Source organism: Chelmon rostratus, chromosome 18, assembly GCF_017976325.1.
Source record: "Chelmon rostratus isolate fCheRos1 chromosome 18, fCheRos1.pri, whole genome shotgun sequence".
Taxonomy (NCBI): domain Eukaryota; kingdom Metazoa; phylum Chordata; class Actinopteri; order Chaetodontiformes; family Chaetodontidae; genus Chelmon; species Chelmon rostratus.
Genome location: NC_055675.1, coordinates 227293 through 251871, shown reverse-complemented (window position 1 = coordinate 251871; position 24579 = coordinate 227293). Strand labels below are relative to the sequence as shown.

Below are 24579 nucleotides of genomic sequence, written 5' to 3'. Positions count from 1 at the left end.
TCATGAGACAACTGGCACTGTACGAATAAAGCTAAATTGAATTGAATTATCTTACGGAGAGTCTTGAGGACTTTTAATTACAAACTCTTAGTGTTCTTTATTAGTTTTGTCCTTCATTTCTATTAGTTAGTTATAACACTGTACTGGAACCATAGTAAATTCTACCCAGAAAGTCTCTAAAAGAGGAAAGTAGCTGAAAACTGACCAACTTCCTTAAAATAACATCTAACATCACAAATGTCTTGCTGCTGTTTCAAATGCTAAAAAGCAGGGTGCTGAAGTCTATATAAAACTTTCAAGTTGCAAAGTGTTTTTTCCAGTGTAATGACATTGGTGAAGTACAAATGTGAGTGAAATTAGTGGAGGACAGGTGACTGGGGAGATGGTGAAATTGGTTCTTTGTTATAAATGAAGAGAGACAAAGACTACACTACTTACTTACCTTGTTTTTCAGGCTCGCCTCAGTGGAATGGATTTACATGTAGTGCCACTGCCCGTCCATGCCCATATTCATACCCATGCCACCCATCGGCCCTGAAATGAGGAGTAAAAAAAACACAACAACATGACTGACTGCTCAGTGTCTGTAAGTAAATAATGTAATTATATGTGTGTGAGTATGTGTGTGCATATGTGTTCATGTCAAATTGGAACCTGCTATACAGACATATGTATGATGTAAGAATCTCTCTAGTACTTAGGATGCGCATGGAGCCTGCAAAAGTTGTGCCCAGATAGGAACAGAGACCAACAGCTCCACCAAACTCTGGGTACAGAGATCTGTAAATTATATGGTAGGAGCCTCCAGCTGGCACAACAACATTACTAGAGATTGCACTCATGGACTCTGTTTGCATTGTACAAGAGCACCATAAGCAAACAATGGCCAGTAACTTCAAGATGCCAGCAAGCGTAAAAGCAGAAAAATCCTATTAGCCTGAATGCCATGCTGTATTATATCGGCATATTATTGTATTCATAAGGGTAACTAGACATTATGCTGTGGACATCCTTGCAACTTTGAAATTGAGGCACAAAGCCTTGTCTGAAACTATATAACTATGATTCAGTACCAACCTTTCTTGAGTGAAAATATGCAGCTTGATCAGACATATTCATTCTACAGTTTAATGTGCAGTTTTACTGATGAATTAATGTCAGTTGCTTCCTAAGAAGTAGCTGTAGCTTACTGCTGTCTCTTCATTGACCTTTGGTAAATATGGTCATTCTATAGTTGCTTACCTAGACAGTTGGAAGCATAGATTTTTAAATTATTTAAAAGTTGGACTGTCAGGCTAGGCTAACTTGCTTACATGGATAACCTCTTAGATCTTTCTACAGTCCAATATTATTATATTATTTGTCTATCTATCTATCTATCTATCTATCTATCTATCTATCTATACATATATACATATACACACACACACACACACACACACACACACACAGAAATCAGCAATTCTACATGTATGACAGCCATTCCATTCCAGTGTCTGCTCAATTCCAACACAAGCACACCTCATTCCACTTAATGAGTTACTGATTAGGTGATCACCTGAACTGAATCTTATTTAACAAGGAAAAGTGATAAAAACCACTGCCGTGATCATCACTATCCTCTTGCAATAGGACCAGCTTGATGGCAAAAATAGTGCTAGTAGTACCTCAAAAGTAATTGGAATCAAAAAATTGCTATTGGCCATGGCAAAAGAGTTGAAAAGAAAAGGTTTGAGTGAGGAAAAGAAGGGTTCAAGTCTGGCTTTACTGGCAGAGGGGTACAGTGATTGTCAGGTTGTAAGGTTCCATCCTTAAAATTTCTAAGAAGGCCGTTCATAAGAGCAAGGTCAAGTGGCAGACATTGCAGACAACAAAGCTATAGACTGGCAGAGGGTGAAAACGACTCTCCACTGACCGGAATGACCGTTAACTCATTCAAATGTCACCCAGCAACTGTAGGATGACAAGTAAAAAGGAATGGCAAATGGCAGCTGAAGTGAAGTGCACAGAGAGAACGGTTCGAAACAGGCTCAAATCATGTAAAGCTAGAAAAAAGCCCTTCTTCAATGAGAAGCAAAGAAGAGCAAGGCTGAGGTATGCAAAGACGATAAGGATTGGACCATAGAGGACTGAAGTATGATGACTTTGATGAGTCCAACTTTTGCCCAACACCTGGTTGTCTAATGGTTAGACGGAGACCTGGAGAGGCCTACAACCCACAGTGTCTGCCAGGAGTGGGATAAAGTAACTCAACAGCAATGTGAAAAACTGGTGGAGAGCATGCCAAGCATCAGGGTTATTCCACCAAATATTGATTCCTGAAGTTTAAACACTAGTACTGTCTTTTTAAAAAATGAATATGAACTTGTTTTCTTTGCAGTATTTTAACTTTTTTGTTTTTTTGACCATTTGTCATTTTCTGCCAAAAAAAAAAAAAAAATGCTCTGAATGACAATATTTTTATTTGGAATTTGGGAGAAATGTTGTCAGTAGTTTATAGAATAAAACAAGAACGTTCTTTTAAAACATATATGTGTGTGTGTGTGTGTGTGTGTGTGCATGTATACACATATACATATATACTCTTTTTAGACTTTTTTTGTTTGCTGAAGATGAACTACTTAGCATTATCTGAATCTTTTTTATCTTATCATTTTCTGAATATTGGGCTCCTTGTTTAATGATTCACAAACAGTTGTCAGGAGCAATGATATTGCACAATTCTGTAAAAACAAACAACCAAAAAAAAACCAAAAAAACACCCAACATCAAAAACAGCAAAAACATGTCCATTCAAGACCAACTCACTTATCTCTCACGACTATGGTAAGGTTATGGTTAGGAAAGATTGTGGTTCTTGGTAATAAAAACCAAGATATCAATTGCTGGTCTGTAACAGGAGGCAAACTCCAGTTGGACATGCTACACCCTCATCCATAAACTCCACCTCCATACCTTTACTTGGCATTGTATGTTGTCAGTAAATGTAAAATATGATGTACGAAATTGTCATAATCATCATCATCATCATCATCTTCGGAATTCTTAGGCGATAGTGGGCTGTAAGAGCAGCTAACTTATTTCATAAGTATGAGCAACATGATTATGTCAACGTTTGAAATTACAAACCACAGACTGTTGTCTTTAAGTGTTGCTATACAGTGGTGAAATGGTGCTACCAGACATACAAAACATTACATGAAACCTACATGGCATGTTACTGTATGTTTTTTCACACATATATAGGAAATTGCTCACCTCCAGGTCGGAGACCCATGTGCTGCTGCCCATCAAGAACAAAACCACCCATTGGCTGGCCATCTGGACTATAAGTTGTACCTTGACTTACTGCGAGAGGAGAAGAGAAACAAGTCTGAGTGACCAACCTAGAGTTCTACAATCACTCTGCTTCAAAAACAAGCTGCTCACAAAGTCTGTAGGCTGCTTCTCTGAAACATTCAGTGGTTTTACAGGAATAAGTAATGTCAGTAGGACAGCACAGTTCACATTTGGATTCACCTGAATAGTCTATTGAATGGTAGGAAGTATTTAGTACACTGAACACTGAATGAACTGCAGCTTTACCTGCTCTGTTGGACTGGTCAATCATAGGTTGGACTATTCGCCTCCTTGCATTGATAAACCTGAATAAAAAGAACAATATTGTGTATAACTTTTTGATGAATGTAAAAAGTCACTAAATCTTGAGTGGAGATAAAGCATTGTTGAAAAAGGCAAATTCTTAAAAGCTTATGCATGTAGCATTTTCCAAATCAATCTGTTTTAATTTAACATTCTTGACCTTTGAATACATGGATGTGATGAAATCTTGTTAACCCAAGGGTCACTTTCTTGCTTAGGCTTCCCAGTCCCACAGCCTTTTTCAATGAATGTACTTTGCTTAGATGTCATCCTGTGACCTTGACATATGTCGACCAGAAAATTAGTAGAAATAATAAAAACAGAAGTCCTAATTGTTGTGAAAAGAAAGAGTTTCACATTACATTTTTTTTTGGAATCTTGAGAGTTCCTTTTAAGATTTTTGTCTTTGTTATATCCTGCCCTGCTCTGCCCCTCACTCATCTGCTTGTAAGTATTTAAAAAGAAGGATGCCACATTTGTCATGTGAAACATTCATTTACAAAAACCATCAGTTTCATTTGGCATCTTATGAAGACAGGACACCCATTGTGTCTCTCTTGGGTTTTGAGAACTAATCTAGTTTATTCCTATCGATATAATCTGGGGCATTAAGAGAAAGCCAAGAATCTTCAAAAATGTATTGATTTGGGTCTAGCCCTGTAGCCTGAGGCTGTGATTGGGGTAACTGTTTTGCCAATGTTTTGTCATTGATACATCCAGCCAGCACGGTGTGTTTGTGTGATTTGATATTTGTATTGCGTAGAGCCTTGACTAAAACCTGTGGTTGTCTTTACTCATGGATAAACAGCGAACAGCTCTGTTATTAGGTTGTTTGTTTTAGGTTTTTTTTAGGTTGTTATTTCTGTTATTAGTATGGCAGCAGTACTCAACATGTTCTAGGACAGTTTAATAGGGAAATAGAAACAATGTTTAGTACACTTCCAATTATGCAATTCCAATAAATTTCAAGTGTGATCTATGGTCTTTAAAACTATCTACCAAACTAACTACCAAATTACATATCATTAGATACATAATTCTTTCCAGAAACCTTCCTAGGAAATTATTTAGGAATTACTGTCCTGAAAAGTGAAGTTTGATGCAGTTTGGGTATTTTTCATCATATCTATTGTTATTTAGGACTTAGTAGTATTAGTTAGTAGTAGTATTTAAAACAAAATATAACCATCCATATACTGACATGGAACACTTGGATTACTGTGAGATGTGAAGACAAGACTAAATTTGATGATCGTGAGCCAAGATCTTAAGCTAAGGAGCTCATTTGATGAATGTTGAATTTTGAAAGGCTGTTTGGACAGTTATTGTCCTTAAGTTAGACGATATCAGAGATGCTCCATAGAAACAGTAAGTCACACTAAAGCTAGCAATATGTGTATGACATCTGCATATTCTGATTTGACTAAGTAATGAGGATAGAATATGCAATATAAAGTCAGGTCAAATCTATGATATAATGTTTTTCAAATATCAAAGACACAGATTTTGCCTGCATGTTTGAGTAGCTATCAAAGCAGCCAGATGTTATGTGAAAATGCAGATGTACAGATCTGGTTTTAGAATGGCTTACCAGTTGTTCACTTGAAGGATGGTGAGGCCTGTGTCTTGTGCTAGCTGCTTTTTCTGTTCCTCTGAAGGGTATGGGTGCTGTGAGTAAGAAAAACATAAAACAAATAATAAATTATAAATAAAATAAACATCAAGGCATCAGCCAAAAACAACTTGCATTTATTTATTAGGACTCCCAGCATAGAGCTGATTTAACGTTAATTGCAGGCTCTTCAACGCAAAAGTCCAACTCAGTAAATTTAATCATATTCTATGCTAGTCTCTCCCATGTACAGTGTTTTCTGGAAGTAAGTGCACAATTCGACTCTGGAAATACAGAGGCTGAACAAAGTTTGGCCCCATGAACACTTGGGGCTAAAAGCACGTGCCACTGTGTGACAGTATTTGACATTGCTTGACAAATGATCGGGTGGGATATAAACAGGCACAATGGTGGCTTTTGTTTGGGGCCCCGATAGAGCTAGGACCACCGTCACTCCCAACCCCTCCCTGCCCTGTTTCATCCCCCTGTCTTGCAGCCCAGGTCCCTCCGCTGGCTCTGTGTGCGTGTGTGAGCGACAGTGGGAGGAGGGCGGCAGATGGTAGGCAGAGGTGACCCATGTACTGAGATCAGGGTTGCGGGCCAGTACTCATTCTGCTGCTGTCAGGCCAGCAGCCGCCTCCTGTGGTCATCAGTGAAGGATGAGCTTTCAGGCTTCATTTTTGTGCACACTCATATATACATATATTCAAATACAACACACAAACAGATAAATAAAAAAAATAACAATGGTGAAAACAGGTACACATATACACACTTGTACAGAGTGAACATTTTGCAGCGACTGCAAGCATCCCTCTGAGCTTGGTGGCTGGCAGTCAAGTAAGAGATTTCTCTGCCCTCAAAACAAAGAAAGAAAAAGATCTCTATTGCTCTACAGCATGTTTGACTCTAACTGATAACTGACTGACCCCTGTTTTATTTAATGCAATTTAAAATCTCTCAATGAAAGCTCAATAATCTGATAAAAACAAGCACAAAAAATGCTAATCTAAAATTGGCAGATTGATAGAACTCTTGAGTTTATATCCTCTATCTAAACCAATCATATTGTATTTCTTTCATATTATACTTATACAACATTAACAGGGTTATGAAAAACTAAATGTCTTAGCTAGCTTTTTTTTCCTTTTAAATTCCAGGTTACACTCACACTTCTTAGAAAAAGGGCCGTTTATGTGTTAGAAAAAAAAGTTTTACACAATTTAGAGTTGTTTGGGTTTTTTGCATGTCCACATGTTTTCAACACACACCATTGATTGTTCATATGAGTGGACAGAGGAGAGTGTCAGTGTTCCAGGGATAAAAGGCTCATGCTGATAGGACATCCTGAGCCTTTCTACTGTTAACAAATGTATTGTATGAATAATGTTTATTATTATTAATTTTTGGATAAATATAATAGCTTGCACACACATTGGGAAAGTTTCATTTCCCTGATCAGCAAATCAGCGAAATTAACCAGAACCACCTCCCCCTAGCACTCCCAATGTACACTGTACTTTAGCCATCAATGTACAATCACTTGATTATTTTGATATGGACATTCATCTGGAATGATTCTCACAGAGAAATTCTACCAGTAGTAAAATCCTGAAAGGAGGGGGCGAGACAGGGAACTGGGTAAGAGCAAGGAATGGAATGATTTGTCTTGTTAATTCTGGGTGATTTTTACATAATTAAGGTGTCATAGATACAGAAAACATAATTAAATCTCAACTCAGAAAACAATCAAACTCCAGTTGACTCTGAGAGACCCTTGTGACCTTCAGTCGGTTCCAGGTTTGCTACCCAAATTTAACCTTTGCCATCAATCTTTGAATGAGGAAAAATGCAGAGTTGCGTGGAAACCAACAACTATGGACAGGCTAATGGGCCGATAATGAATATAGCAATATAACGAATCAAAACTTTTCACAGCTGCTTTCTCTATGAGCTTCCTCAGAAGGGCATCTTGTAAGGGTCTTCAGAATGGACGACAAAAGCAGGAGACTACGGCTAGCGGTGCACAGACCCCCCCCCCCCCACCACCAACGGCCTTCCAACCGCGGGCCTCACACTGGAACGTCTGACAAAACATAATCCTGCTCCTTTCACACCCTCAACCACTGATGAATGCTTGATCGCTTGGGTGTTGCAATAGGCTTTTCAGAGGCCAAAGTCCCCTTGCACACTTTTCATAGGCACATCCTGCCATGGCAAACACTTGTGCTTAACAAATTAGGCCTGAAAGGAGATGGGGAACAGAGAGGGGATAATTCAATTATCCTCCTTTTTTATCTGGAAAATCTAAAGGTGGGCTTTGGAAAGCAAGGGATTACTCAGAGTACAGGACCTGTATGGGCCTTTTACAAACTAAACAAATGAGGGGTTATAACACATCTAAGAATGGGAGAGGTAGACAAACTGAGGAGGCAGTAGTAGTAGTATCTTTTGGACCTTGGACAAATGCTAAAGCTTTCCTCGTGGGGACTTACTCACCCCCTCTTACAGAACTCTGAACGAAAAGGCTTCTGATGTTGATTTCTATACAAACCTTGGACTGGTATTTCAAAAAGGACCTTTAGCTGTGAGTACATCTTTGCTTCATTCTCTTACAATAGAACAAAGATGAACTAAGTTTCTATATGTCTTTGGTTAAAACTAGCCTGGCCTCATTCCTTGGCAAAAAGCCATCGTATCAAACAACTATTGCCAGTTGTTTCTAGCATCAAGTGAAATCAATGTAGGTTTGCTGTGATAGAGACAAAGAAAAAGTAATAGTGTTTGAAATCTATAAAAGCCATTGCTGGACGTGGCTTGTACAAAAAAAAAGCCATTTAACTGGATCTAGGGTAAATTCCCTTACCGTAAGGTGCTGGAAGAGCCATGCTCTCATTATATTTGTGGCCACTTTGGGGAAGATGCCTCGTTTCTTCTGCCTCTTCTTGTCCTGATCATCCTCATCTCCTGTACCCGGTGATGCCAGACTATTGTCGAGACCGTCTCCTGTGATGAGAAATGAGGGGTCAAATTATGAGAAAGCTTTACTGTGGCCTTCGTCTTCAGCAAAAACATGAGTAAGATTACATTCCTCCAAGATTCTTCCTCTCACCTCTGCTTGACTCCCCGGCCACTGGATGATGAAGAGGAGTTTGTAGTGTGGGAGCTCAATAAAACCAAGAGCTATTAATTCAATCTGAGCCACGAGTTTGACATGAGGTAATGACTGCAGGAGCTGTGTGCCTGCCATGAAATAATGAACGTTCAAACTGCAGTTGGACTCACTGCTATGTGCTCATATTTATACAGTCTGTGACCTCTGTTAGAAGTAGGAAGAAATATTTCCCTACAATGAAGAAAAAAAAAACTAAAGCAAAAGTCTAGCCTGCGAACAAAATTATAAATCCAATAACATCAAACCCTGTGCTGTTCGGAGTTCTTTTGGGGAACTGACACAGAATGGGTGGGTGAGTGAGGCGTGAAGCCATCATCCTCGCAATCCCCCTGGCACCCACTCCACCCCTCCACCCATACCCACTGACAATGTCTGTGTTGGATTGTCTGCAGCGCAACATCATGCAGGGCTCTGGATCCTGCCATTAGCAGCATCCTTGTTTGATTTCAGCAGGAAACTGGTGTGGATTGAGGCAGGAGGCTTCGTTTAAGATGAGATTTCCGCCCCTGCTAGCTAACTCACTCCATCTTGCAGCACAAGGGGTACTCTACTCCCTTTCCCTCTCTGCCATTAATTGTGCATCAGCCGAGATGATTTGCTTTTAACAGTGGTGGTTATTTTTCTTGCCCTCAGGGCAGAGAAGCCTTGAAAGCCTGCCTGGAGGGCATGTGAATAATGCATCTGAGAGACTCCTCCCCTGAGGCAGGACAGGAACCCAACTTTTCTTAAGATTTGCCCGAGCGTGTCTTTTTGTTTTTAGAGATACATCAATCAAAGGTACCTATATGAGCCATATTCATGCATAAATATTTCAACTAATGAATATTGACATTAAAACTATTCTGTTCTCGGGTTGGGGGCTCTGGGGGTTGTGGGAATTCTGACGGATGGTGTCCAGCTCTGAGTCAAAAACAGGATACAGTGTTCACATTGCCACTGCCCTCTACTCTGTACTTTGTATTTTCATCCACCTATCCTTCAGTTTGTTGGTTAAGTTACTTCTTGTGGGCAAAGATTTCCTCAGGTGGTGGGGGCTTACACACATAAAAATGCTGACAGGCATTGCAATAGAATGAAATTAACTCTTAAATCGACATATTTATGATCATAAAAAATATCAAAAGCTTTGAGCAACTGCTACCACACATGAAAGGCCAAGTCCATTTAATAAATAATTATATAAATCTCAATCATAAACAGTGGGCTAAAGATGACTTGAGTTTTATGTTTGTTACAGTAGTATTTTCCATCTTCAGATCATAAAGTTCAGAAACAAAAAAACGCCAAAGGTAAAGAAAGAAAGAAAGAAAGAAAGAAAGAAAGAAAGAACAACTAGGACTCATTCGGCCTAATTGTATCTAAGGAAGGCACGCTGGTTTCCCCTCCACCCACCCTCGACACCCCACCCTGGTCTCTCCTCTCCTCATCCCTTTTTCTTCTGCTCCAGAGAGGGGAAAGCCGCGGGGCAGATCCTCTGCTACACTAATCGCTTCTGACTGTTCCCCGGCAACTCAGCCATTCTAACCAGTGTGTGACGATGCAGTCTCAAAGTCGTATAACTGTGCAAGTCTCCCATGCCCCCCTGCTCCTCCCTGCCTGCCTGTGTCTGCATGCGTGACCCCAGAGGGGGTAGGTGAGGGGGGTGTAGATGGAGGGGTGGGCATTACTGGAGGGATGGCTGGAGTATTGCCCCAGGGCTGAGAAGAAAAACACATAAAAAAACAGCACCCCAAGATATGAAGAGAAGTCTTCCTATCCTTTCTACCCCCTTCTACTACTACTGCTCTCATATACTCAGCTCTGTTCACCCTGTGCTGTTATAGATTTTATCTCTCTTTAATCTATATTTAATAGTTTTTTTTTCCTTTTCTATTATTCTTCTGCTGCATTCAGAACATCAAGAAGCCATTGACATATTGTGAACACTGCAGAAATCTCCATATTATTTTGCAGCACGCACTTTGTTAATGAATGACAGCCTTTATATTAGGCAGGAGGTTAGTATTATAATATTGGACTAAATACTGTCAGATTTATCAATCCATTTTCCCAGGACTCTTCTGTATTTTACTCTCCTGCTGTCCACCTGTTTAAATATTTTCCCACCTTTCTAAATAAATATATACATTTCCCTCCAGGACAGCAGGTGACAGTACGTAGAGCTAGCTGCTAGCTGTAACATGAAGGATGAATGTGTAAGCGATGGAGTATCTGCCAAAACAGGTTCAGGTTCAGGTTGGTCAAAGTCATGCTTTTTGTAAAATATGTCACCCAGATTTTAGTGTGTCATTCATAACACGCAACAAATAACAAATCTGCCAAGCATAATGGTACCCAAGAGGGGCATGACCGCATTTGAACTGTCTCTTCCATTTTCATAATCACTCTCTCCTACAAATTGCCAATAGCCTCTCTAAAAATCACAACTGAAGCATAATATGTAAGTGATGTGTACACATATTTAAAGTAATATACATGTTAACCTAAGCACTGAATTTATATGCCCTTTTGTCTTTTCATTTATATAATGCAGGGATTTTCACAGAATCTTTGTTGCCCTGATATTTTAAAGCAAGTGCTTGCCTTGTGGTGACTGCAGGACTCACTGTGTGTACCCTTGTCTAAATGCAAGAAGATTTCATTTCCATTTCCAAATCCTAATGTTGACAGGTACGAATACTGTACGTATTCTGAGTCAATGGTATCTCTTACTCAATAGGATTGTGGTTTACAAAAAGTTAAATTAGAACTTTGCCACAGGGCTTATCGTGTTCAATGTAAATGTACTGTTCAGTCTCCCCCATTGCGGCTGTATTCTTTTCTATTTCTCTACTTAGTTATTTTTTGAATACTTACCAATGTGTGTATGTATGTGTATATTCTTTTCCTTCATTCAAATTCTCAAGTGTGTGCTAGGTCTCACCCCCTGTATAAAGAAATTAAAGCAGCTGAAGTGACTTTGCTTGTCTTTGTGGAGCCTGAAACACGCTTGTTACTGCTTGTGGCTTCAATTTTGGCCCATTAGGCTGCTTCTTTCTGATGATTGCAAAAGGGCTTGAACCACGAATCACTGCTTGCAGCTATATTTTAATGTTATTTTAATTATTTCTTGTTCTTTACTTTAGATTACATTAATGCTTTGGAGAGTAAGTGAAGTAATTTGTAAATACAGTTTGACGTATACTGTTGTATTCACGTATCGTATTCAAGTAAACTGCTGATGATTAACCTGTGACTAAGATCTTAGAAAAAACAAATAAAAGAGTCTTTAAAAGCTACATCTTTCCAACACAATTTATCAACTACTGAGTCCTAAAAAGCCCTTATTTTCTTAAAAAGTTGTTCTAATTCAACTAATTCTATTTCAAAATATTGGCTGTCTTCTTTCTCTTTCATCTCCTCCTCCACAGTTTATGCTCTCTCTACGTCAGGGGGTGTTAATGCTGGGTGAAGAAGTTGGTGGACGATATGTCCATAAGACAAAGTGTGAAGTAGCTAGCAGAACTGATTGCAACAGTCAAAGCTGCATCAGTAATGCAAAGCCAGTGTGGCCTGCCTAATGAGCTCAGCAGGGCCCTGATCCATCATCAGTGACACCTTGCTGCCCCTCCCCTTATTAGACATGATATACAGCTCTAAATGAAGTAAGAGAAGGTGAACCTGAAAATTAGAAACTATTGATGGTGACATGCAATTGTTTAATGCTGTTCAAAGCCAAGCAGTTTGCATGCTGGCAGCAGCAAATGATGCAGTGAGAGGTACTGTTCTAAATTCTGACTGCAGTAGCCAGAAGTCTATTGATAAGTTGCACACGCTAATGGCTGTGGAATAAAGAAGATTTCTAGGGATGCTGGAGCACTTTTTAAATCCAGTGGAGGAGACCATTGGCATTTCCCAATTCACTGACCAGTGTGTCGGATATAGTGGCTTCTAGAGGTGAGGTTGCAGATTACAACCAACTGAATACCCCTTGTCTACGCCGCCCCTTCCAAGAACATAGGAGAACCAACGGTGGCTGCTAAAAATGCAAATGGACCTCTCCAGAACCAGTGTTGGGTTTGTTTGTTCTGGGCTACTGTATAAACATGGCGGTGCAACATGTTGGTCTCCATGGAAGAGGACTTGGTCCCTGTGTAGATCTACATAGCTCATTATAAGGTAATGAAACACAAAGGTTCTAATTTGCAGATTATTATAAACTAATGAAAGCATATTATGATTGTGTATTAATTTCTCCCATGAGATCCCCCTAAATCTTACACACTGGACCTTTAAGTGATTTCTCACATTGTAGGTGACACTGTAAGCGTACGCACGTGACTTGGGCATGCTGCAAAGATGACCACAGTACATAAGTGTCATTTGGGCAAACTGGGATAATTTAGAGGGCGTGACAAGGCATGAGTTGTAGAAGCTGACAAGCCTGTGGTTTTATATAATAAATCATCCTTTGTTTGGTTTTTAAATGGTTGGTTCATAAGAAAGGCAAATTAAAAAAAAAATCTCAATTACATCAGGAGGTGAACAGAATTTTGTCATTTCTTTTGACACATATGCTATAGCAGGCATATCGAGCTCATGTTCCCCATGCTGTGTGCGACCACTAGCTAATTACAACTACTGGTCACACAAATTGGCCTGGAGACAATCATCAAACATTTCCACATTTCTAAGATCCACAACATGACAAATGTTAAAAGGACATTAGCTCCCTGTCTTAGTGAAGCTGCAATTTCATTGACATGTCAGAGCTTCCACATCACCACATTCCTTCCTTCTGACTCCAGGCTCGGGATGTGACAAAAAGATGTAACACATCCTTTTCCTCACATTCCTTTTGTCAACACAAGTGTGCAGGATTTTTTTGAATCACCGCCACTGCCTTTTGTTTTAGTTGGGTCTTTGTGATGGATATTTCAAGCCTCCTCCATGTCCTCCCCCAGACCCCTTACTAACATTCCTGGGAGAGCTTAGCTGTGGTCAACAGCAGTCACCCTGAGGGTTGAGCTATCAAAGACAGCCCTCTCAGCATATCACCCAGCTAACAAGTCAACAACCAAAATCTGGGAGCTTACAGAGGTGCAGGCAGCCATGAGCCAAACCACAAGCCATACAATGGATTCATCATCTACCTGTGGTTAGCCAGGGCTTGAAGCCACATCACCACAACTTTAGTGGTGGTGACAGCGGATTTTAAAATCCTACTACACAATGACAACACAATCACTTCCTGTCTTCTGTTGGATTGAAATTAACTTTTCATTTTTATCATTATCATTTATCATTCTGCCTAAGGAATATTTTATTTCTCTTTGCCATTTGTAATTTTGAAAAAACTATAAATTTTGCTTGATCTATGCTTGAGCTAATTTTCCGATGTTGCACTCAATGACAATGTTACAGTTTTTGACTCTGTGTGTCCTTTCTGTAGCACAACCTGGGGATTACTTAAAAGATTTCAAATGGAATTTCCCCATTGGGTATGGGATAAATTGATATAAATGGTTGATACCACCCAATACAACAAGCTCCTTACTGACATCAGTGAGCTATGATAAACAGACACATTTTTGGGGGCTCATAGGTGACAAGAATATACAACCTGTTGCAATGTCTCAATTTGTGTTGTTGAATGAACATATTTCTAACTCACATTAAATGCAACTCCACTACCAGTTATTTCAGCGCATGCTCTATGCAATAGATGGTAATTTTCTATTGAAATTAAAAAACAGGAGTTAACCATGATTCAGAAATTGCCATTATAGGTGCACTTGACTGCACAAGTATAATTTTGTCTAAATATAAAAATAAAAGTACAGGTAAAAGTTTAAATGGTGTTAAAAATATTCAAACTTGCTTTTGTCAGAGCTCTTCAGGCATGTAATTTTAAGGCCTGGTACCCACCGATGGAATATGATGGTATGCCCTGATAGGACTGCACTTATTTCTTAATTGCTGGTTGAACCAACTTGGCCCAGTGATCATGTAGCCAGCTGCGAACATCCTGCTCCACGTTGCACAATACCGAAGTACAAGCTGACAGCCATCCACAACCTTTTGCCGCCACACTGCACCTGTCAGAGTTCACCAGACATGCTGCTCCACCAACCAGTCATGTATGTCCCACCTCAGACCTAAGCACAAGCAGACCGCCAATCAAGGCATCCCAATGCACTGCTTCCCCAGCACCATGGCAGGCAGCACACTTCATCCAGGTCAGGGATATCACAGTGGATAGTAGCAGTACCAGTAAACAAATACATGCTCATCAAGACAAATGGTACAACGTAATCACTTGTGGCGATAGCTGCATGACTATCAACAACCTTTGATTCCGCAGTAGAGCTCTTGTACTACTTGTGGCTACTGGCTGACCTTCAATGTGTATTGAAAGGGAGCAAGATAGTGTGTTGGTCATGTAAAGTTGCTCAGACATGCAAGCAGTGCTTTGTAGAAGTATGGCATGAGTAGTAGCATAATTATAGCATGTCTGACAATCAACAGACCTGCAGACGTCTGAATTGTCAGATATTTGATGTTTGTTTGCTACAAGATACACAGCCATCAGCTGCCACCACCTTCCTCCTTCCTCCTCTGTGTGATGAGTTGTTATTCCTTCAATGTACAGTGATGTTTAGCCAGTTCGCCTTACACCTAATTGCTTAACATTACATTGACATTGGATGATTTTGCAAAACCCCAGGTTACATTCAATGGGCTACACATTCATCCACCACCTTTGCTTATCACTTCACTAATGAGCACACTATTTCCAGCACTGGTATTGAATGTTGTTTCTGGATGTAATTTGTGTCCTGCGATTTGGTGCAAAATGAACATTATTCTTTGGAAATTGCTGATTTGGGGTATGAAATGGAACACACTGACTTTTTACAATATTTGGCCAGAATCACAATCTTTCTCTTACTTTAACCAAATGTTTTAGTTGCCTAAATCTAACAACATCTGGAACATAGGATGTAAACCTGAGTGTTACATGCCTAGCCACAGTCCTCAACCGCTGCCACTGGAGTCAGTGTATCTGTACAACAATATACAACGCTGACTACTGGAATGAGAAGGGACACAAACCTGGTAGGTTGGTGTTGAAAGCAAAAACTCAATCCATCAATCCATTCATTAGTCTATAACTACTGAAGTAGTACAGTGTATCAGAACATAATCTAAAGGCAGTTTTAGGATGCTCACATCAGCTCATGAAAAAAGTGACCATACTTTCCAAGTACTACACTGATATGTATGACAACAGTATTACAACTCTAAAACAACTACCTGCTCCAAATGATATCAGAATGATATACCTCTAGCTTTCCTTTCTATCATTTCTAGTTGTGTGTTTCACCCTTTCCTGGCATGAAAATAGCCTGGAAACAAGGAAAAGAGGCCCAGGGTGACACAGCAGGTAGTATCCAGTAGATCCTGCAGCAGCAACCACAGATTGATGATCATTCTGCCCTCTTCTTTCCCTTTGTTCCTCATACATAAAGTGCTCTGTCCTTACATCCCTATGGGGGGGCAGTCTGCACCCCCATCCTCTATGCATCCTCTCCCAGGTCAAAAGGGTATAGACCTTTGGTTTTCCACCCACTGTTGTTTAAAAAAAGCCTAAAGGAAAGAAGCTATTCACACAGTGGCCTTTCTCAGCTCGTCTTTACATCAACTTCTAGATACTGAATGGGTGAATTAAGATTTACCAAAACAAACATGTCACACTATCAGTGCATCTTAAGTGAATGTGAGAGGCTAAGATGATTTTCAAAAGCATTGGGTGTAAACTCAAAGGAAGAGTCTTGATCTGTTTCTGATTGTCTCTTAATCCTTTGAGTTTGTTTTGTCTTGCAAAGCATCCTCCTATTGTTCTCGTTAGTGCTCTACTCCTTGATGCCTGATGGGCAGAGGGTGGAAAGTTGCTTTAAAGTCTTCTATTTTTACTGCAGTCAACGGGAAGAAAACAAAAACAAGCCATAAAACCCTTATAGCCTCCAATTAGCACATCAGAAATCGCATAAAGTGCAGGAACCAGGACAACACAAGAGCGGCCAGGGCTGGATGGCATCAGAGGGAGATAACAGCAGACAACTAGAGTAAACTAAGAAAATCTCTTCATCAGTGGTAACTCACCTAAAATTGAGAACTCCCACTGACTGAAAAAGTTAAGGAGCCACAATTACATGGGAAAATCAACAATTACTTGCTTTTGTGGTTTTCTTACTTGAAGTCTCCTTTTAGATCATTCACATCTGTGAATGTGTAATTTTAACTGTATGATTTTAAAAATGTAGAGGCATCAATGTGCAAACAAGCAACACTATTATCTGAGAATCTGTACTTTGAAAACACTAATTTAAAGGACAACACTGTAGAGCATTGTACTGTACTGTTTTGTTTGTACCGTCAGCAAATCCCATGAAAGACCAAAACCAACAATGTGTGTTTCTTCTTATTTTAGAAATACTATGTCATAAATAATTTCCTGATCAATTATATTTTTTCTAGATGCAATTTACTGTCACAAATGGTGTCTAAATGTGGTTTCTCTTCACTGCCAGGACTAAATCCTGGTGGGTAGTAAATCCTCTATGTTTATTTTGTCGGTGTAAAAATATAGACAAATTTTCATGTATTCGAAAATAACTGAAATCACTTTAGTCTGTTTGCACCATGTGCATTGTTTGAAACTATACAACACCACCAGGTTTCTCAAAAAAATATGGAGGACATGGCCTCACTGTCCTCAATGGAAGCTACAGTCTATCTCTCAATACTTTCCGATTCTCTACCATGTCTGTAGAACGCAGCCCAAAGCCCCTTGGTTCATAATGAAGACGTACATTTTTAAAAATCATAAATACACATTTTCATTTAAAAAATGGAAGATGGTGAGTAATTCCCTACAAAGTTTTTAGCAACTGTTACTCAAGCATGAGAAAATTAGGAACTACTCTCAGCAGCACTTTCACAATAGGGTTACGCTAATATCAGCAAGAGCTGTCATCCCCGAACTCAGAAATCTGTGTTATTAACGCAAATAAGACAAAGTGATTAGATGAGGTCAGTGCATGAAGTTTCTTCAAATCCCCCCAAGTCACCAGGCAGCAGTGCCCAGGCCTCAGGAAGAGGTCACAAGAAAGTCAGAGCTTTGATATGAAAGAGGATGCACTCTTACCGAGTTCACTGGTGTTGTCTCCACTGTGGGAGACGTGTCCCCCACTGGATGGTCCCGGAGTGCCCACAGAGGGTGTGGAGTGGGCGTCATCCATGTCTCTCCAGGACGCTGGGTTCTGAGAGGTCAGGGAGAGGTCCACACACCAGGGGACAGGAGATAAGGAATAGAGAGGAAGAGAGGAGAGGGGAAAAATAGATGAGGAAGGTCCAATAGGTCCAGTATGAGGTCCATTATGCACTTCCCCAAAGACAGCTGCATCTCATGATTGGCATAGTATGGTAGGAACAAAGTTGTCAAAAATGTAAGACAAGAACAACATTACCATTCTGTCCAAGAGGGATGTTTAAATGCAGTTGCAGAAAGAGTAGGAGCGAAAACCTAGAGGACAACTTAGTAACCCTGCAGCATGTGGCTCTCCTGTTTCCTGGCTGTTTCTGTGACCAATGCTGGGGAGAAACCCTGTATTTATTGGGCTGACTGGCTTGGCCACTCAGACAGCCATAAGCCCAAACCAAACAGCAGATCTCTCTCTTCAGCCTACGCGTCAGCTGTTTGCCGGATGGTGATCAGATGAAGAGCTCGGCAGATGACAACAAGAAGCGCAAGGACAATGGTGCAGCGTGAATGAGGCCTCTCAATGATGGACCCTCTTTTCTTGTCCAGCAGCACAATAATTACAACTCCTCAGTGCACACAGCTACTCAAAGAGGCACCATGTGCTTGCATTTATTAAGCTAATGAGGGTCTTATTTCCTAACCCCCATCTGTTAAAATCCAATTAACAGAATGGAGGATAGTGTGCAGTCTGTGTGTGAGATTCGTACACAAATGAAGATAATGCTACAAATATTCACGCTCATGTTTACCTGTACAGTAGTTTCTTTCTGTTTCACATGGTTAGTCATCATTAGTCATTGTAAAGACAGTTTAAATTCCTACACAAAATGACCAGTAGCAGCAAGCATAAGGTAAAGACAGCCATCAAAATGAACACAGCAACACATCTAAGCTTTATGCTTTTCTTAAACATGGCAAATATTTTGAATGAAATGGTACTTGTTCAGTACAATCAGGTCAAACTGAGTATTATTACACCATTATTTATCTGACAGGTGAGCTACAGCTACAAAGAAGTGAATTTTTCTACAGACTCAAGGTTTGGACTTAAATTATCATATATATCAGGGAATTACCCTATAAAGGTTGACTGGTTCTGTGCTATCAGGAAAACCACATATTTAAATACTTGAATTTATGGCATTTAACCAAAGGGTTGCTCCAAAGGAAGCAGGGCAGTCCTGATTAAAGACGATTTAGGAAAACTGACTATGGATAAACCGGTAGTGTAACTTTTCAGGTACACATGGATCTAATGTCCACGCTTACATGTACAATTTGAAATTAGACAAGACTGTCAAACTCATAATATGGAAGAAAATTCTAATTATTCTAATTATTAATTTAATTTTGTTTATTTTAAGGTTAAAGAGATCTGTCTACATGATCTACCATGTATACTAACATCCACTTTTCAATTCAGTCTGGGTTGCTTTTCATTTCTTTTACATCAACTCTCAATCTTCTAATCCCCAATCAAGGCACAAAATGCATAGTTTGCTTGATGCTGATAGTGAAGGTTTATATATATATATATATATATATATATATATATATATATATATATATATATATAGGTAGGTAGGTCTATTTGTTCACACAGTTTCCTTTGATTCTAGAATTCTCTAGGAATGAGTATCAGTGTCTTGCACAGACCAGAGCACAGGTCTTGAATAAAAAAAACTCTTTCAATAAAATTCTTGAAATATATTGATTAAAATAGAAACTTGGCGAAATAAGATTGTACTGGCAGATTTTCACTCACCTTGAGGAAATAAAATCTTAGGACTCAAATGTCAAAATGCTTAAACTGACATATGTAAACTTTGGGCCCTGTGAATCATAAACAGATCGTGGTATTACAAAGCTGTGCATATCTTTGTACCCAGAGGAAAGCAGCACATTCATTATGCAGCAGCCGTTAGAGGGAAGGCATTACAGCAGGGGAGTGTCATATCACATCAACTGGTGGCTCAAACATACACACAGACATATACACATCAATTGTGTTTTGCCGCTTGATGTAGAAGGAAGCATATGAAGAATTGCACTCTCAAGAACACAGAGAATGTATATTCATGAAGTCATCAAAATCAGTTGTGACATTTTACACTGAAACTACAGACAGACAACATTTTGTGCCTGTTGTAGTTTTGGCATTGTGAAAATGACATGCTTAGCCTTCTCTAGCCCAGCATCTAATTATTAGCTTGTAGATTTCTCATGACCCCATTAGATGCCATGCATTTTTGGATAATGCACATTTTTGTATTTTATTTTCAAGAGGATGGAGACAGCCTTAAAATTGATTATAGAAAAATTAGGATTTACTTTCTGCTGTATACTTTATATTCATATCAAAAATCTGCTTAAAATCTATTCAGCAACTATAGAAATCTCCCTTGACCCGATCTAAAGCAATTGAGAGCTCTGAAAAGTTGAGAAGTGTTGGTCATCCATGTCCACTGAAGCACGTGAGTGAATTAGACTGTAAAACTACAGCTGTTCATGGAGGACCTAAGTTAGGAGTCAACATGTTTTCTGCTAACAATCGAAATGAATTTTTGAAGCAATGTGTCAATAAATCCAGTCCAACACTGCTGCTGCTATATTGTAGGTCTGAATCACTTCAACATCTGAATTTGCCTCTTTGTAAATGAGCACAGGTGCCAAAAGTAGGAAGAGGCTGTGTAAAGCACACAGCAGGGGAGGGCCGCCTGACAAAGACCCCCTCTATTCTAGCTATAATAATCCTATTGGAGTGAGAAACACGAGGGTGAGGAAAACTGAAGCCCAAGAGCAAACATAACACTGGCAGCTGTACTTTGTGCTGTGATGATCATCATCATCATTATCATGTCTGACTACTTTGCCCTATAAAGATCAGATAAATAAAGTTACAAAGCCTCATTTGCAGACAAAATTTGATTTAAACAACAAATCTCAACTGTCCATAGTGTGATTATTCTCAGCACACCAGTTCCTCACACATAAAATCTCCTCTGATGGTCTGCACAACACCATCAGCAGGGCTGACAGGTCATGAAACAGCAAGCAGCCCCTAGCTTCATAAACAACACCGAAAACTCACCAAATCCAACAACCATTCATCCTGTTTTATGTGTTAGTTTTTTTGTTTTTTTTTTTGTTTTTGCCTCATGTGTACTTAAAATCAACCAAAGTTGTCTTTCAACCCGAGTCACTCTGCATTTGTTAAGTTCTGGGAAATTCCACAAAAAGGTATTTTTCCCCCTTGTCAGCTTGTTTTATCAGAATTCTTTTAGCGACCTTAAGAGTTGAAACTCAACAGAGTGTTATTTAAAAATGCAAAGATTAGAACAAACTCAAAAAAATTGAATTGTTTTAGATAACACGTTTTTTTTTTTTTTTTGTCGTCTTAAGAGTCTGCAGCATACAGCAGCTATTAGCCACTTGGGTGAGTACACAACAGCTAGATGATAACTTTTCAATAATTAGAAAATAGAAGTTACAGAAGTGATTCAAACAGGATGGAAGCAGGTCTCTGCAAGCAACTCACACAACTCTTAAAACAAAAACAGAAAACAAAAACGGTGATCACAGAAAATTAGATCGGATCCACAAGCTGCTCCTCTACATTTGCGAGAAGAAGGGGCGCACTGATGTAGCATGTACTACTTTTTTTTTTATATATACATTTAAAGCAGGCAGATTGACTCACATGATCTGCAAGGTTGGTGGAGGATCCCGAGAGGTCGTCGAAGTCCGACTTGCAGACGTCTCGCTCCTCTATGACCAGGTCGATGGGCATTTTTCCTTTCAGACAGCTGATGTACCGGTGGCAGAAGTTATCACAGAGCTCATGAACCTGCATGAACCAGTCTTTTATTAAGATTAGCCGAGTTTTAGCAGACAAATAATAAAATGTTCTATTAATGTGAATTAGATCTGGCAGAATAGAGAATAGAATATTCACCTTCTCTAATTCCAGGAGATGAAATCGTAGGACTTGAATCGCTTGAATCATCTAAAAAACATAAATTTTAAATCGCTTTCTCAAAAACATTTTTACAAAATAAGACATGACTTCAGGGACGCACAGGGTGCCACAGTAATGATTAATGTGTGCATTTGCTAATTACCAACATAATACAAGTAATTAATTTTATGTAATCACAAGAAAACGAAAAAGAAAAAAAAAGAAAAATGTGTCCTAACAGTGTGAAGTTGCGCTGCTCAGGGAGCAACACACAGCAGAAAAGGAGAACGACAGACAGAGGAGGAAGTCCTCACCAAGTTATCCAGCTCCGGGTTGGAGGAAAATAATGGTTTCTCTGCGCGTATCTGGACAGGGAAAGAAAATGTAAGGCGTCAGTTGGTGCTGTAGAGCAGATTTCGTTTTTTTAGAATCGGGGCGATTTTAACCATTCATCATACTGACTAAACAATAAACCAGTCAGTAATTTCACTTAATTTTTTCGCACAAAACTAAATGTTGGAGTTTTGACTATAAACACAATCGGTTGCACGACTGCATTTGATTTAAGATTATTTTTCTTGACGTTTAATTGTTTTTTATCTTAACGGCTCTCTTAATTCCAGTATATTCGGTTCACAGTAGTCCTACCTGTTTTGCAAACACGGTTATGTCTTCATTGAATGAGTCGGAGGAGCAGACGTCACCACCCGCAACCCCGGGCTCCCTGGGCGTGCAGGTCGCCAGCTCACACTTTTCGAACACCAGAGCCAGCAGAGGGAATAAAGGGTGGCTACAAGACAGGCGAAGACAGGCCCATTTGATTATATAGCCATTGTTAGGCCTGTGCATGAACTATTGCCTACAGTACATCAAAGCAGCGGCAGATAACATTTCAGGTTAAGCTTGTTGAGTCTGACAAAAGAAAGCCGCGTTGTAAGTTAACAAATATTTATTTATGCAAGGGAAGAAATGCGCCGCTGCGGTTAGATTATTTCATATGTTTCGAATGCAAACAACTTGGTCAGAGAGCTGAAGTAATTGTCGATGCGAATGAAGTATCAAGTACATTATTTGTCTTGTTTCAAACAGCAAAAATACACAAAACTGAAACTATATCTGCAAATTATTGTAATTACTTAATCCCATGATGAGGATTAGTTGCAAGGTTAAAAAATAGATACTTTATGTAAAATGTCATTCTGGCTTTCAGCCAAACAGCTACATGGAAATTTGTGTTTTTGTCTGTTAAAAAATAACCAACGACGTTTCATTTGGAATTGTTTCTATTGGCTCATAACAAACTGCTGGGTACAATTATTGTTATTATTATGACTACTATATCCACACCCGTAGATTTGGTCCTTGTCTCTCTTAAGTGCGTCGTTGACAGCGCTACCCATGCTGCTGGGCATGATGTTGTGCGGCGCATGGGCTCCATAGTGCTGCGTCGGGTGCGGGGGCGGCCCGTGGTTCAGGTGGTGAACCTGGGCCAGAGGCCGGGGGGCGTGCGGGTCTCCGTACATGGAGGTGGGGACTCCGACTCCGTCCATTGCGCCTCCATAATGAGCCAGCTCATCGTACTGGGGTAAAAGTTGAAGAGGACATTAAAGCATGAACATGTGACGGGACAAAAAGTGTTGGGACAAAAATAAGATTGTCCATCTAAATTAATAAGAGCATTGAAGTCCACATCATTTTCCATGCATGTATTTACCTTGTGTTAATCACTGGAACCCGTCTTAAAGATGTAAAATGATCTATGGTGAAAACGAATAAACTTGTGCAAAGTATTTTAATCATGAAAATATAAAAAAATAATCTGTCAAATTAGACGTACCCTTTGCGCCATCTCCGTGCGCAATATCCAGACGTCTAAAGAGAAGTTTAGTGTTGATGAGTAGTTAAATCGATGCCTTTTACATCCAAGAGTGAGTTATAATCCTGGTCTGTTCTTTGGCATGGAGCAAGTCAATAATGATTGAAATCAAGGAAACGCGATCAAAAATACCATCTGTCCTCACTTTAGCCTACAACAAGTGCCAAACCGCGCACTGGCAACTGTGGTTCTTCAACACAGAGATTATTAATAATGTGTCACACCTGAAGGTTTGATGTTGGTTCCGAGTTGTCCTTGTAACAAGAATGCATTGACGATGATTTTAGTTCTCTGTTCTCAGTGCGTCCTCATGTGTCTGCGCGCCGACACACACTGTCCGCGTTTCGGCTGGAGAGCCGCTTATAGGACCGTTCTGTGATCAGCAAGACTCGCTGTTGCCGGAACGTGGAGGAGCAGGGTGGGTGCATCTAGCCCCAGCCTACTGACAAGGCACTGCGTTTTAAAACGTTGTCTTCCGGTCGTGACTTTCAAAATAAACCCGGGCGGCTGAACCTATCCGGACTAAAAAAATATATAGTAAATCACGAAATAAGAATAGAAGGACTGAGAATACAATAGATTGTGGATCATTTTTAAAATGGACTCTGATAATATGTTTCATGTTGAAATATAACCTCACAAAAAAGATGCTGTTAATAAATAATTGAATTTGTACAAGGAATGAATTCTGAACAAAAAAAAACTGCTTGTTTGAGACCCCCTGTAGGCTGTAGTGCTCTGAACAGCTGCTGAGATTAAAAACTCTTAAAAAACTCAAAAGCATAAAGTGTGTAATTGTGTAGTCTATATGTTAATTACAAAATACATACATAAAGCTACAGTGTGATTTCATGCTCTTATCCAATGTAATGTTAAACAATTAAGCATAGAGTTAAGTCTATGTTCAACATCATGATGAACATCCTGCTGACTGTAGCAAGGATCAAACCAGGAACATGCAGTTGCTGGTTGGTCACTATGCCCTTAGCCTGTAACATGCATTCATATG

At 39.6% G+C, this 24579-nt stretch overlaps 1 protein-coding gene across 4 annotated transcripts; it reads right to left on the bottom strand.

Annotated features, from left to right (window-relative positions):
* Positions 1-475: 475 nt before the first annotated feature.
* meis2b (Meis homeobox 2b) lies at positions 476-23543 on the bottom strand. 4 transcript variants are annotated; one of them, XM_041958628.1, is made up of 13 exons: positions 23532-23543; positions 23042-23274; positions 22343-22484; positions 22009-22059; positions 21692-21742; positions 21437-21583; position 19000; positions 17620-17727; positions 8121-8260; positions 5234-5310; positions 3586-3644; positions 3259-3348; positions 476-534 (listed from the first exon to the last, which is right to left on the bottom strand). In XM_041958628.1, the coding sequence occupies exons 1-13, from the start codon at positions 23541-23543 to the stop codon at positions 476-478; spliced, it is 1170 nt and encodes a 389-aa protein (XP_041814562.1). The 4 variants fall into 4 exon arrangements, with proteins under 4 accessions (XP_041814562.1, XP_041814560.1, XP_041814561.1 ...); XM_041958626.1 differs by lacking the exon at position 19000 and having other exon boundaries at positions 3259-3373; positions 3575-3644; positions 17620-17734; XM_041958627.1 differs by lacking the exon at position 19000 and having other exon boundaries at positions 17620-17734.
* Between the last annotated feature and the right edge of the window lie 1036 nt (positions 23544-24579).